The sequence below is a fragment of the Festucalex cinctus genome, chromosome 8 (assembly GCF_051991245.1).
Source record: "Festucalex cinctus isolate MCC-2025b chromosome 8, RoL_Fcin_1.0, whole genome shotgun sequence".
Classification (NCBI taxonomy): Eukaryota; Metazoa; Chordata; class Actinopteri; order Syngnathiformes; family Syngnathidae; genus Festucalex; species Festucalex cinctus.
Window position 1 is genome coordinate 4,597,501 of NC_135418.1, and position 14,035 is coordinate 4,611,535.

The window sequence follows — 14,035 nt, forward strand, 5'->3', positions numbered from 1 at the left end:
TATCATTATTATTTTAATCAAGGTCCCGGCTGGCTGTTGTATACATCCCGGTCCCAAAGACCTCAATAATATTCACATTGTTTTAATTTTTAAAATGTGTAATTTTTGTATGAACAGACAGTATTTGACTAAATATTACATGCTGTATATATATATATATATATATATATATATATATATATATATATATATATTAGAGCTGTCAAACGATTACATTTTGTGTTTCCACTGTCTAGTTATGTCTGATTAGGTTCCACTTGTGTGTCATTCCCTTTCCCAGTGTGGGTTGACCAATCAGGGCCCTCTCCCTATTGTGTTCCCCAGGTGTTTCTCATTAGTGTTGGTGTATTTAGGTTGTGAGTTCTGTCTTGTCTGTGTGGGATCATTGTCTTTGTCATGGGACCATGCTGTCTGTAGTTTATTTAGGTCTTCACGCCACGGCAAGTACTCCAAGTCACCCCGGGTTTACACTGGTTGCGTGTGCGGTGCGGCTGCGGTGCGGTGCGTCTTGACTGCGTGCTCCAGACGCGTCAATATTTTGGCCTATCCACACAGCTGCGGTCCGGCAGCTCCGTCACCGACCACTTCCCGCCGTGTCTCGCGTGACCGCGCGCGATCATGTGGCATTAAAAACAACGACAAACACACAGAAAGTCTGTGCTCAACAGAGAAGCAGAAAGAGAGGTGGACTTTTATTATTTTGTGGCTTTCTACCTCCAATATAAACCTCTCCTCGTCCATGTTCGCTGGTGTCTAAACCGTGAATGAGCACCTCGCTCGTTAACTCCAGGCCCATCTACGCCCACATCACGTTTTGCTACCATGCTTGCGAAATAGGAGCTGGCGAGTGTTTTATCTTGAAAGGTAACCGGAAATTTATTTTGAAACTGCGTCGGTCTTCCTGTCCCGCTCGATGTGTTTTGTGCTAACTTGCCATTTGCCGGAGGCCTACCGCTGCGGCGTCCGGCAAAAATAGAAAATAGGCTATCCTTGCGGAAGGGCTGCGCACGGCGCAGCTGAGACGCAGTCGACACGCAACGCACCCGCAAGCGGTGTAAACTGCACCATTCGAATGAATGGAATCTAATTGCTTGCGTCGCCGGAACGCACCGCAACCGCATCCGGTGTAAACCCGGGGTCATCCGCGCCACGCCAAGTCATCCGCGCCAAGTCTTCCAAGTCATCCACGCCATGCCTACGCCAAGTATCATCTTCCCACCAAGCCTACACGCCACGCCCTGCTCAGTCTGTCCCCGTCACGACCCGTCCTTCCCCGTTCCGTCTCATCAATAAAATTGTTCATATTACTGTCAATCCTTTTCCTCCCTGTTTTCTCCGCTTTTGGGTCCATCCACCACACCCAAAACATGACAACTGGTAAATGTCCAACTTTTTTTTTTTCTTTCAAATTCTTCATACTCTTGTTAACATAAAAGTGGAAAGAAACGTTAACCTAATAAAAATATGGTTGCATTTTTTTTGTAGTCACTAATACAGTAATTCCATAAAATTGTTTTAAAATGAAAAATATGTACTAAAAAAACAAAAACGAGAGTAACATTGATTTGTGTAATTTTTCTGTCACTACATGGCATAATGGCATTTGTAAGGCAATGGTGACAGCTCGGTGCATTTTTCTTTTCATATTAAGATCTAACTAATTTTCAAAATGAAGTAACTTGCAAAATTTTGCACATTTTTAAAATTGTAAAAAAAAAAAAAAAAAAAAAAAAAACTTGCTCCCAGGCCTTACAAATATATGCATTATTTCATTTATTACTTTTAAATTGTGTAACAATTACTCGTTTGTAGAACGATGAATATTTCTTTTTAAAGTTCACCTCAATGCAGATGTACATTGTAAAATGACGCAATTTATTAGAAATGAACCATACAAGATGGGTGTGTTCTTTTCATATTAAGGGCTGTCTAATTTTTTTAACATGAATTAGCTTGTGAACATCTGCACATTTTTAAAATGGAAAAATACAAGTTGACGCCAGTCCCCACAAATACATGCATTATTTAATTTATTCCTGCTAAATTGTGTTATAGTGACTACTTTGAATGACGTTGAATACTTTTATTTTGTTATGTTCTCGGATGCACTTTGTAAAGTGAAGCTCATGTTTACTGCAACGAACCAGTGCTTTACTGCAATGAACCAGAAGATGATGTTGATGTTACACTTACGAACTATTTTCTGGAATTGCTGAATAAAATATGCTTCACTTCAAAAGATCAAGTGGCTTGTAGTCACTCCAAGTGACAAGACGGCATCCATTCGGCTCTCTGCTCTCACATGGGGTTGAGAGAGGACACATCCTTCGAGAGCTGTAGCAACCTAGCTCTGTGCTAATCGCTAACACTGGCGCTACAGAGTGTGTCCTGTCAAAGCAGGGAACTGGTGGAAGTGCTGCACAGTCCAAATGGTCCCTCTACGTGAACGTTTCTGCCCCTTTTAAACATTGTGTATTCCAGCTCCAGTGTAGTAATGCATTTCTATTGGGTAATTTTGACGTGGACGTTTCTGCTGCGTCGTGACTGGAATTTCCTTAGTAGAGGCTTTCCAAATAAGGAGTGGTCGTTAATTGACCGTTAAAAAATATAGTGCCATAAAAGGCACTTTAAGTTAACGTGATAATTTTGACACCCATTTTATATATATATATAATAAAAAATGTAATTTCGACTTACAAACAATTCGACTTACAAAGAACCTCTCGGAGCCCATTGTGTTCGTAAGTTGAGGGCTACATGTGTAATGCGTTATGACAACAAAGATCAAGCAACTCTTGCAGCAACACCCACAGTGCTTTCTTTTGGTACTTTCATCTTCCAAACACCTCCTTTTGCATTGCTCTCCTCTTCCCTGTTGGAGGACAGAGACAAAAATAAAATAACAGCAATGTTAGCAGGCACATTTGATATTGAAATAAAAGCTGGTTGTAGAACTCTGGTCTATTCAAGCTTGACAGTAATACACACTCAGCTACCACAACAGTGTATATCGATACTTGTATCTAATGAGATCCATTACATAAACTTTGTCAATTTATCTATTGCACCGTTGTTACCGAGCTTTGCCAATTTATCTGGTGTACTGTTGTTACCCTATAACAGTGGTGTCCAAACTACGGCCCGGGGGCCATTTGCGGCCCGCCGTCCATTTTTCAGTGGCCAGCGACATATGCTAAGAATGGCATTTGACTCAGTTCAAATAAAATAAACAAAACAAAAAGGTTTGGAGATGGTCAAAGTATGAAGGGAGGGTATCGAAAAACTGGTGCCATTAAAGGTTATTTTAAGCCTGGTTCACACGGCAGGAGAATTGGCCCGATTTTAGCTACGAATTTCCCCTCCCGACAATCGGAAGGACGCGCCGAGACGCAAGCAATAATCTTAACAGATAATCCTGCCGTGTGTATTGTCACCACACACAGCGCCTCCCGATATCGGCGCTCGGAAGAACCCCCGACTTGAAATCGGGCATATCCAACATGTTGGATTTTTTTGGCCCGATTTCGCTCCGCGCAGCAGATTGACAGTGACGTGCAGCCAATCAGAAAGTGAGCCAGCGAGGAAGCCAGTGGGGAATCCAAAATCAAAACAGTCATGACTCAGCAGAAAGTCCGTGCTCGCTTGCACTATTACACTCTTTTTATTTTTTTTAAGAATAATAATAATAATAATAATTATTATTATTTTAATACACGCACACACATTCTCCACAAATAAAGGTGGTCTCCGGGTGGGACGCCAACCCGCGCCGCCAGCACCGAGCCGAGGGCAAGCGATGTCTCGCCAGTGCCCATTTACACTCCTTTAAACAACACCTTTTCTTTTTATGCCACTTTTTTGGCTGAAAACCAGGATCGACTCATGTTGACGACTCGGAAGCCACGTTTAATCTCGAGAAGTTTTGCGAGACTTCCCGTCACATTCTTGAATGAACTCGGCTCGTGTGGAGTGTGTTGATTGTGCAGTGTGGCCGCACACCACGCACGGTACGTTCAAAATTGGAACTCCCGTGATTTTTTCTCTTCACGTGTGGTGTCTGTCAAAGATTGGAAATCGGCCGACAATTTTAAAATCTTGCCGTGTGAACCAGGCTTTAGTTAACTAAAACTAATGAAAAAATAAAAAATAAAATTCAAAAAACAATATTGTTACCGAAATAAAACGAAAACGCTTTTTAAAAAACAACTGAAACTACATTTTATGTTTACAAAACTAACTAAAACTAACTATAATTATAATAGACGTCCTTCGTTTTTTGCGATTGGCAACCAGTCTGGGGTGTATCCCGCCTACTGCCCAAAGCCAGCTGAGATAGGCTCCAGCACCCCCTGCGACCCTTGTGAGGAATAAGCGGTCAAGAAAATGGATGGATGGATGGATGGATGGATGGATGGATGTCCTTCGTTTTAGTCTTTGGTAATTAATTAAATTAATGAGCCTTTGGGGATGATTTTAAATGTGATTTTTAGTAGATTTATTTTGATATAAACTGGAATAATGACGTTTGAAATTATGTCACACAGAAGTGACGTCATCTAGCAGCAGCCAATAGAAAAGCACCTTCAGATGACGTTGTACCCATGGTGTTTTTTAAAAATATTGCGCACAAGTAATAAACATTAAAAAAAAAAATAATAATACTAATACTGGAACTAACAAACTAAACTAAGCATTATTTTTAAAGAATTAAACTAATAAAAACTAACAGAACCACCCTGAAAACTAATAAAAACTAACAAATGAAAAATTCAAAAACTCTAATAACCCTACTCTCATATTACAAATAAATTGATTTATATACTGTAGCATTTTTCTAAATATGTAAAAGCACAAATAAATTATTTGTACAATTTTTAGGACTAAACACAATTCTCTTCATAACATTATGTGGCCCTTGCGTCCTGATTTTCTGTGTGTGGCCCTCAAATGAAAAAGTTTGGACACCCCTGCTGCCCTATAACATCAACAAAATCTTCGAGTATGCAGTTGGCAGTGTCTTCCAACACTGAACATTTATGCTTGGGGCACACACGTTCACTGGGTCTCAATCGATATGTAGTGCAGGTGTACCTAATAAAGCGTCCAAAGAGTTTTGGGACTACTGATTATTTTGTCATATGTATAACTGCTGGCCACACAGAATTACCGGTAATAGCCGCTCCTTCAAAAAAGTGATGTGAAGCTTAACTAAGAGTATACTGCTATAAATATGAATAAGATGTCAAGAAAAAAGACAGACATACCAGAGTGGCCTCCGCTCTCCACGCATTAGGTGATAGCTACATCTCAAAGGAAGAGCTGTGACGGGTGGGATGTTATTGTACACGCTCCAGAAGAGCTGCAGACAACAGAAAGTAACTCTTCATAATGAGAATATTGTGCATGTGTGAAATGTATAACATGTATGGCTTTTTTTGTTGTTGTTGTTGTGTGTGTGTGTGTGTGTGTCTGGGGGGCGGGGGAATGTTTATTTTTGTGTGCTTCCCTGAAAATAGATTTAAGGGTACAAAGTACACTTTGCTGTTGAAACGTGATAAACACAAAGGTTACTACCAATCGATGTTCCCTAATTATTGTTGATGGTGACACTCGTGCACATCCAGACAAAACATGCATGCCCACTGTTGTCAGATATAAACAGAAAGTGACTTTGTCTTTTCTAAAGGTGCTAACTTGACCTGATTTCAAATGTTTGCATTTGCAGGCTCCAAAACACTGCTGTGGAAACAGACAGCCAAAATAAGAGTGTCAAAAAAAATAAAAAATAATTCTGCCTCATCTGCATGAGACAGAACAGCCCCACAAAAACAAAGCCACTTCAAGTGGAAGTTAGTGTGATGAAATGATGTATCCTTAATTTTGACTAAGCAATTTCAAAGACCTTCAGACAAATGGTAACTTTGTGCGTTAGTGTATGTGTGCGTGTGTTGAAACTGTCAGCTAAACCAAATGCTTACCTGAACACTTTGCACTGTGTAGATCTTCTTTAGATTGGATTCACATTCTGCTGCAGTTGTGCCTGGCAATGACCTACAGCAAACAAATTAAACAACAATTAAACATAACTGAATGCAAAATTAGAGATATTTTCCCACACTCCTATTTTGTACAGTATTTGTCTACCCTGCAAGTCTGCTATTCCCAAGAAGGGTTAAGTGTTCTGTCTTCCCTGTGAAAGCGAGCTGGGAAAGAGAAAGGTAAAGAACTAAAATTAGAGATAGACCGATAATCGGTCGGGCCGATAATCGGGGCCGATATTTGACATATTGGTACATATCGGTATCGGTCTGTTTTATTAATCTGACGGCCGATATGAGCGATCCATTTAAAACTCCGTCTTTTCGCTTCGAATGCAGCCCAGAGCGTCTCTGTCTGTTATGGAGTCCAACTCCAGCAATGTAACGCCCATAGCAGCATTTGATTGGTTAGCCGTGCAAGAGCCAGAACCAATCAGAAGTGTATGCCTGTATCACAGTAGCCGGTCACACACGCACCAACGGACACAACGCGACAGACACATGCTTCGAAGGTAAGTTAAAAGAGAAGAGACTCCGCCGATCGTTTCACCATGATAAGCTAAACACATTGAATTATGTTGTGTATTAAATGCACTATATGAATGGAGCTGCATTGCCTTGCATTGAATCCCCGCTAGCTAACAGTGGTGTGTTCAGCTTAGCATGTAGGCTAACACCCAGTAGCTAATTCGCTACTTGAACTACTCGGGGAGGGAATCACACACATTTTCACTTAATTAAGTAAATAATGTTTGTTAGAAAGGTTCCAAATATTAACAGTTGTCATTATTATATTGTCTAGTTCCATGTTAAGAGTAGAGTAACGTCATTATATTTACCTCTCGTGACGCACACATTACATTCTGGGTCACGTCCACTACTTGTTGCATAGCGGTTATTATGCAGTGAGATGCCACAGTGACACTAAATAGCGTTTAGTTACTTTATATTGTGTTTATTTGTCGCACTGGTTTGCCATTGTGTGTCTTAAGCTTCGACGTCGGTTTGATTGACAGCTCGTTGTGCACCTCGTTAAAGTCCGCTCTGTAACTAATTAAGTGTCTCAAACACCGTTTAACTACACGAACGTGTTCTCTTCCGTATGTTTGGCATTAGTAGAGAAGTGCACTAAAGTATAGTGTGCTTATTTGCTCGTTTTGTCTCTCTTTTCACGTCATGTCTGCTGTCAGTTGGGACATTATGCTCTCAATGGATGCCACTAATATGTAACATCTACGGCCGTAGTCGGCTGCAATTAATGTTCAGTGATGTAATTTCGTTACGTGCCTCATACTTTGAATAATGAGCTCATGTTTGGTGTGTTGTATAACTTCCTCGTGTGTTAGTAACTATTCATGTGGACAGCTAAGACAGTGCTTGTTAATGTGAATTAGCAATGTTGCAGCCCAGTTATTATTTAGACAAGTACATCTGTGCCATTAAGTGATACAGTACAGTACAGTAGTGAGAGAATAGTGGGCCCATATACACACACGTGTCTATAAGTGTAAAACACATTAAACAGCAGAAAGTGGCAGCGGTCCACCGCAACAATGTCTGTTTAACCAAGTTATTCTTACTATTATTATAACCAAGTTATTTTACTCTACCTTTTTCTGCGTTGATTGGGGCATCCTCAGTGGCAGTAAACTACATGATGAAGTGTCTTTTGACAGTTCTCTTGTAGAGAGGAGTAGCATGATATTGCTGTTCTCGATTTAAGATCCTCAGCTTATCAAAACTGTCTATATGGTAACAATAACAATAATTATAATAAGGTCTACAAGAACTGTATGGTGTTCAGGGATGAATAGTTTTTCTCATGGAATTTTTTTATTTATTTTTTGCTGTAGTAATACGTAATGCCACAGCTGATGCACATTTTGAATGACAGGGTTCCTCCTATTACTTCAAAATATAAAAATATAACATTTATAGAATAAAACTACAAGTATCCCAAATGCTATAAAAGATAATGTCACATTGGCCCCCACATTTAACTCCCCCCGCTACCAACGTCTTATTGCAGATAGAAGGATGTAAAATGAAAAGTGCAGTGTGAGAATCCATTGTAAAGAACTGTTAGGGTTTGCATTATTCAAAAATTTGGTGCCAACATTTTAACTTTTACTGCAAATGAATATCGGCTTCAAATATCGGTTATCTGCCTCCTTGACTACCGATAATCGGAATCGGTATCGGCCCTGAAAAAAGCATATCGGTCTATCTCTAACTAAAATACCTAAATATAAAATACTAAAATAAAGTTGGCATCACAACGAAATTTCATGTGATCTTATCCCGACTTACGACATGGTAGAGATGGTATTGAAGTTAAATACAAACTTTATTATTAACAATCAAAATTCTTGACGCTGTACTTTGGGTTTGGAGGCCACCTCGATGACCAGGAACGCGTCAGTTTGTCTAGTCTACCGTTACAGAGAAAATAGGGCAAGGGCAACTCAAATAACATCCCCGCAACATTTACTCCCAGACCCGGAGGCCTGCTCGATAGCTTGTAGCCTTGCACATTTCATCCGTGCTCTTCCTGGGACCGACAACGCGGGAGACGGCGACAAATTCACTACCTGTCCAACCAAAACGTCCAGGGCGAGTGCAACGGCAGCGTGGAGTTGTCTTCTCCTGCTCGGTGTTTCTTTGTGATATTATCCAACTCTTTCTCGTCGATATCGATGCTGTTGTCGGACGAAACGCTCGCAGCGCTCAGGGCTCCTCTGTCCATTTGGAGGTCCGTCTTGCCCTCAGAAACCGCCATGAGAGCAGGTTAAGTGAGAAATATGTATTTTGTCTCGTATGAATCGTTTTATCAAAACCTCCCGGTCTGGTTTTGTCTGCTGAGAAAGAAACGCTCTTTCCGCACACCGACGATGACGTCAGTGCGTCACTGGCCAGACGTCGCAGTCAGTCCGTTGAAGAGAGCACGAAAGAGAAAAAAAGACATTTCACTCTGATAGATTCATGTCTGCTTAAACTGTGTGTATGGACAAATGCGCTATCACTTGGAGGATAAAGTGCATGTATGATGCTATGACGTCATACTGTGCAGGTTTCCGGTACCGACAAGTCACGTATCATAAATGGAGTTGATATTCATTTCAATTTTATTTCTCTTGAGTTGAGCATCGTATTATATATCAATCTTTGTTTACCGTTGGATAGCAAATTTTAGATGTTTTTTTTTTGTTTGTTTTTTTAAACAGCCTTCACAAGCCTTCACAAGTCTCAAGCTCATGTAACGCTGAAGCATACAAGAGACAGAGGACCAAAAGTGCCAACATTAAATAAATAAATACACCATTAAATAATTAAATTAAAGTGTCATTAATTAATTAAATGTGTAATTAATTAATTAAATTCACTATGATTATTTATTTATTTAATTATTTATTTAATTATGTATTTATTTCTCTATTTAATTATTTCATGGTCACTGTGTTGCGGTGTTTCTATGGAGTTAAATTGGGGCCAAAAGTTTTGTACATGAAAAAATAAAACTTGAAACTGAAAATTGTTGTGTTGATCTTGAATTTCACGAAATATAAAAAGGTATTCAAAATAAAAATAAGCATGTGAAAAGTTTTTTCGTGTCAAAATTAATTTTGATTCACTTCGGTCCTGCCTTTGAATAAATTATTTATTTTCATTTTTTGCTTCCATATATATTTTGACATTTGAGGTCTTTATTTTTTTCAGTTGCATGTTTTTTTCTTTTCAGATTCAGATCTTATTTTTTTGGGTTTCAACACATTTTTTCAGTTTCAAATCTTTTTTTTTCACTTTCAAATCGTTTTTCACTTTCAGATCTTTTTTTTTTCACTTTCAAGTCTCTTTTTTTTCAGTTTCAGACTTCTGGCCCGAATGTTACGTGGGGGCGTGGTGACAACTGAGTGGGGCGTGGAATCATGAGTGACAGCTGCACAAAAGCGCTTTGGAAACACCCCCCAGTGACAGTGCCTTCAGGGAACGTAGGAATTAAGAGAACTCTTAACTCAACATATATATATATATATATATACCCCATTTTCGTGTGATTGGCAGCATATGAATTAATGCCAGTGACAAAATTCCACTTCAAAGTCTGTTTTAGACAGTACTGAGCACCAATTACGGTCTAGCAGCAATAGGTTGTGCCAGGTTTGCCGTACAACAGCGACGTTTAAGCGTCTAATATGTCCGATGTCGATGTCGGCATTGTGAACGCATCGTATTCTCCCGCTGGCGTCCGGCCGGTTGCCGTCAGGACAACCGAATGCACGGGTGACAATCGTTGATTTTGATGGAAAGTTGCGACAATGGAAACGCTTTCGAAACTGAATCTGTACACTCTGGTATGATTTTGTCGCAAAATAGGTCTCCAGGGAGAATATCTTCTGCTGATTTGTCCAAGACATTTTCAGGGCAACTATAGCTGCAAATGATCATCCATAGGTTCACCTTTCACGTCCTGCAACAGAAAAGTCATTCGTTAAAAAATGGATTTTTTTTATCGAATAAAATATGGGTACGCATCTTTTTGGGTCACCCTGTATTTTATTTTAAAAATAGTAAATTAGTATTGTATTAATAATGAAATAAGTTTAAATATATTTAGTAAAAGGGGTAGGACTAGATAAGTTTCTAACTTCTTCCTACTCCCTTTTGAACGTGTAAGTTATGATTGATTGATTGATTTTGATTGACTTTTCTTTCTGTTGATTTCCGTTGTTTTTTTTTTTATTTATTTTTTTTTTATCTCTGCTGTTTGCCTGTTTATATGTTCAATAAATCAAATCAAATCAGTTCTCGTTATGTCCCGCCTCGACTCTCGCGAGATCTTGCAGTTCATGTAGGCGGTCACATCATGCAAAGTCACGAGAATAAATTGTTTACGTGTTCCAGACTTGATACATTTAAGGGATTTTAAATATATCTCAAATTCTATTGGAAAAATATTATTGATAGATGCAGGGATATTTAAGAAGTCTTTGTTTATGATGCCTGGAAACCGCAGTGGCGCGGGCAGCAAGTCAAACAGCGACATCTGCTGGCTTTTAGGTCCACAGGAGTGTGGACATTGCTTTGGAATGTGATAGTGTTTACTGTTTGTATGTTGTTAATTTAATGTTTTTTTATTGTTTTCATATGTTTGATTTTTACTCCGTGTAGGCTACAGAAGTTTTCATGCAGCGATTTTTTAAAGTGGTCTCAAAATAAATTTGAGCTGAATTTAAATTTGCTACCATTGTTAGTAACGTTTTACATACATAAATGCAAATTTAGTTTTGTGTGTTTTTTATTTTTTTTATTTTGCAATGTTTTGATCGCTTTGGTGATGTTTGTAACTTGTTGGACTTGCAGCAGTTGTTCAATAGAGCATTTTAGAAAGTGGCGGACTGGCCATCATTGTGGCTTCTCGCTGAGCCACTGATCTCTGTGTTAAACCGCTTTGTGCTTTATAAGACTTCTTGTGCCTTGGGAAGCAATTCGGACACAAACGCAAGTTTTGTTTTTTTTTGTTTGTTTTTTGTTTCTTTTTTCATCAACTTGTAGTGATTGGAACATAATTCACCCACGGAACATTGGGACGAAGGGGGAGTTTGTTAGGATGAAAGGATGAAAGGATAAAAGGACGAGATGTTAGTAGGTCTGTGAGCCTCGCGCAGAGTGAGTTGTTGTTGCTGTTAACACTGAGAAGCTGATGTCAATAAAACGCCGGTCTTTGGCTCCGGACTTCAACACTCCGCCTCCGACTCCCGTCACTACTCGCTACATTGGTGACCCCGACATCCACCTCATTGACGTTTCAGAGGCTCATAATTTGATCGAATTGAGCGACATGGCGAACTCCGCTGATCTCAAGTTACCGGAGTATTGGGAGTCGGCTGCGGCGATGTGGTTTGTACAAGCTGAAGCCCAGTTTGCCATCCGGGGAATTTTGGACGATTCCACGCGCTACTACCACGTCGTGGCCGCGCTCGGGAGCTCCACGGCGGCCAGAGCCGTGAGTTTTATCACCTCTCCCCCGGCACGGGATATGTACGCGGGGCTCAAAGCGTACCTCTTTAAGACCTTTGAGCTGTCACGGCCGGAACGGGCTCGACGCCTTTTCGCCATCCAGGGCCTGGGGGACAGTAAGCCGTCCGAGCTAATGGAAAAAATGCTGAACCTGCTTGGCGCGGAGGAGCCGAACTTTTTGTTTATTGAACTGTTTCTGTGCCACATGCCTCCTCATGTCCAGACAGCGCTAGCGAATACTACCATCTCCGAGCCACGTGCTCTGGCGGAGGAAGCTGACCGTTTTTTCCTGGCCACCCAGCGTTACAACCACGAGGTCTTGGCCTCTGCACGCGCCTTTCCAGTCCCGGCGACCGCAACTGCACCTCATAAGGCACGCGCTGCCGTGGATGGCCGATCAACCCTGGCTTATGCTATTTTCACGCACGTTTTGGAACCAAGGCGAAGAGGTGCCGCGCCCCTTGCTCCTTTGTTGCGTCGGGAAACGGCAACGCCTCCACTCGGTTGCAGCTGTGAGTGTGGGCGCAGAGTGCCGGCTGCTGTTTGTCATGGACACCCTCTCCAGACTCAAATTCCTTTGTGACTCCGGCGCCCGCAAAAGCGTGTTGCCTGCCTCGGCTGAAGATGCTGCCGGGGGCACTCACGGCCCGCACCTGTCAGCGGCCAACGATGCACCGATCCGGACCTACGGCACTAAGACAGTGGATGTATGTTTTGGGGAGCGCCGGTTCACTTGGGACTTTGTCACTGCGGACATTTCTTTTCCCCTTCTTGGCGCGGACTTTTTGTGGGCCCACAGTCTACTGGTGGATGTAAAAAATGGCCGCCTGTTGGACGCTTTGACGTTTTCCACTGTTGCTTGTGGGTGTGATGTGGAGACATTTGAGGGCCTCGCCAGCCCGCTCTCAGATGACGACGTGTTCACCCGGCTTCTTGGAGAATTCCCCAGCCTGACCACGCCAACATTTGCAGCCACTTCCACCAAGCATGGGGTCGAGCACCACATCGAGACCGTGGGCCCGCCGGTTCATGCTAAGGCCCGACGCCTCAGCCCTGATAGATTGGCCACAGCTAAGTCCGAATTCGCCAACATGGAACGCCTTGGCATAATTCGTCGTTCGGACAGCCCGTGGGCCTCGCCTCTCCACATGGTTCCGAAGTCGGACGGCGGATGGCGACCGTGTGGAGACTATCGCCGCCTCAATGATGCCACGACGCACGATCGCTATCCGGTCCCGCACATACAGGACCTCTCTGCCCACCTGGCAGGTGCAAAGGTGTTTTCCAAGGTGGACTTGGTACGGGGCTATCACCAATTTCCAGTACACCCCGCCGATGTGCCTAAGACTGCTGTGATAACACCTTTCGGACTGTTCGAGTTTCTCAGGATGCCATTCGGCCTTAAAAACGCGGCCCAGTCTTTGGACTCTGTTCTCCGGGACATGCCATTCGTCTTCGTCTACTTGGATGACATCCTAGTGGCCAGCTCCTCCATCGGAGAACACCTTTCACACCTCCGGCAGCTTTTCTCCAAGCTCAGTCAGGCTGGACTGATTATTAACCGCGCTAAATGTGTCTTTGGTATGCCCTCCATCCAATTCCTCGGCCACCTCATCAACGAGGACGGCGCCACCCCGCTCCCGGAAAAAGTGGAAGCTGTTGCCGCTTTTCCTCGACCCCGGACGGCCCAGGGTCTCCGGGAGTTCCTCGGGATGGTGACTTTTTACCACAGGTTCATCCGCCACGCTGCCCATGTGATGCACCCGCTTTACGACGCACTTGCCTTGCCTTGCCTTAAGGGTGTGGCTCCTAACCATGCGGTCGACTGGACCGATGTGAGAGTCAAGGCTTTAGAAGAGACGAAAGCTGCGCTGTCCCGAGCGGCCTTGTTGGCCCACCCGCGCCCGGATGCCCCGGTCGCCCTCACTACTGACGCATCCGATTTTGCCATCGGGGCCGTTTTGGAGCAGCGCATCGAA

At 42.3% G+C, this 14,035-nt stretch overlaps 1 protein-coding gene across 1 annotated transcript in view; it reads right to left on the reverse strand.

Moving 5' to 3' along the window:
* Positions 1 to 9,085, reverse strand: part of LOC144024386 (eukaryotic translation initiation factor 4E type 3-like) — a 43,484-nt gene extending 34,399 nt beyond the window's left edge. Inside the window, exons 1-4 of the mRNA XM_077530630.1 lie at positions 8,630 to 9,085; positions 5,979 to 6,051; positions 5,265 to 5,359; positions 2,812 to 2,872 (exon numbers count right to left, since the gene is read on the reverse strand). Of these exons, the coding sequence (XP_077386756.1) occupies positions 2,812 to 2,872; positions 5,265 to 5,359; positions 5,979 to 6,051; positions 8,630 to 8,817 (417 nt within the window). The 5' untranslated portion in view covers positions 8,818 to 9,085. The remainder of the gene's footprint in view (positions 1 to 2,811; positions 2,873 to 5,264; positions 5,360 to 5,978; positions 6,052 to 8,629) is intronic.
* Positions 9,086 to 14,035: the final 4,950 nt, after the last annotated feature.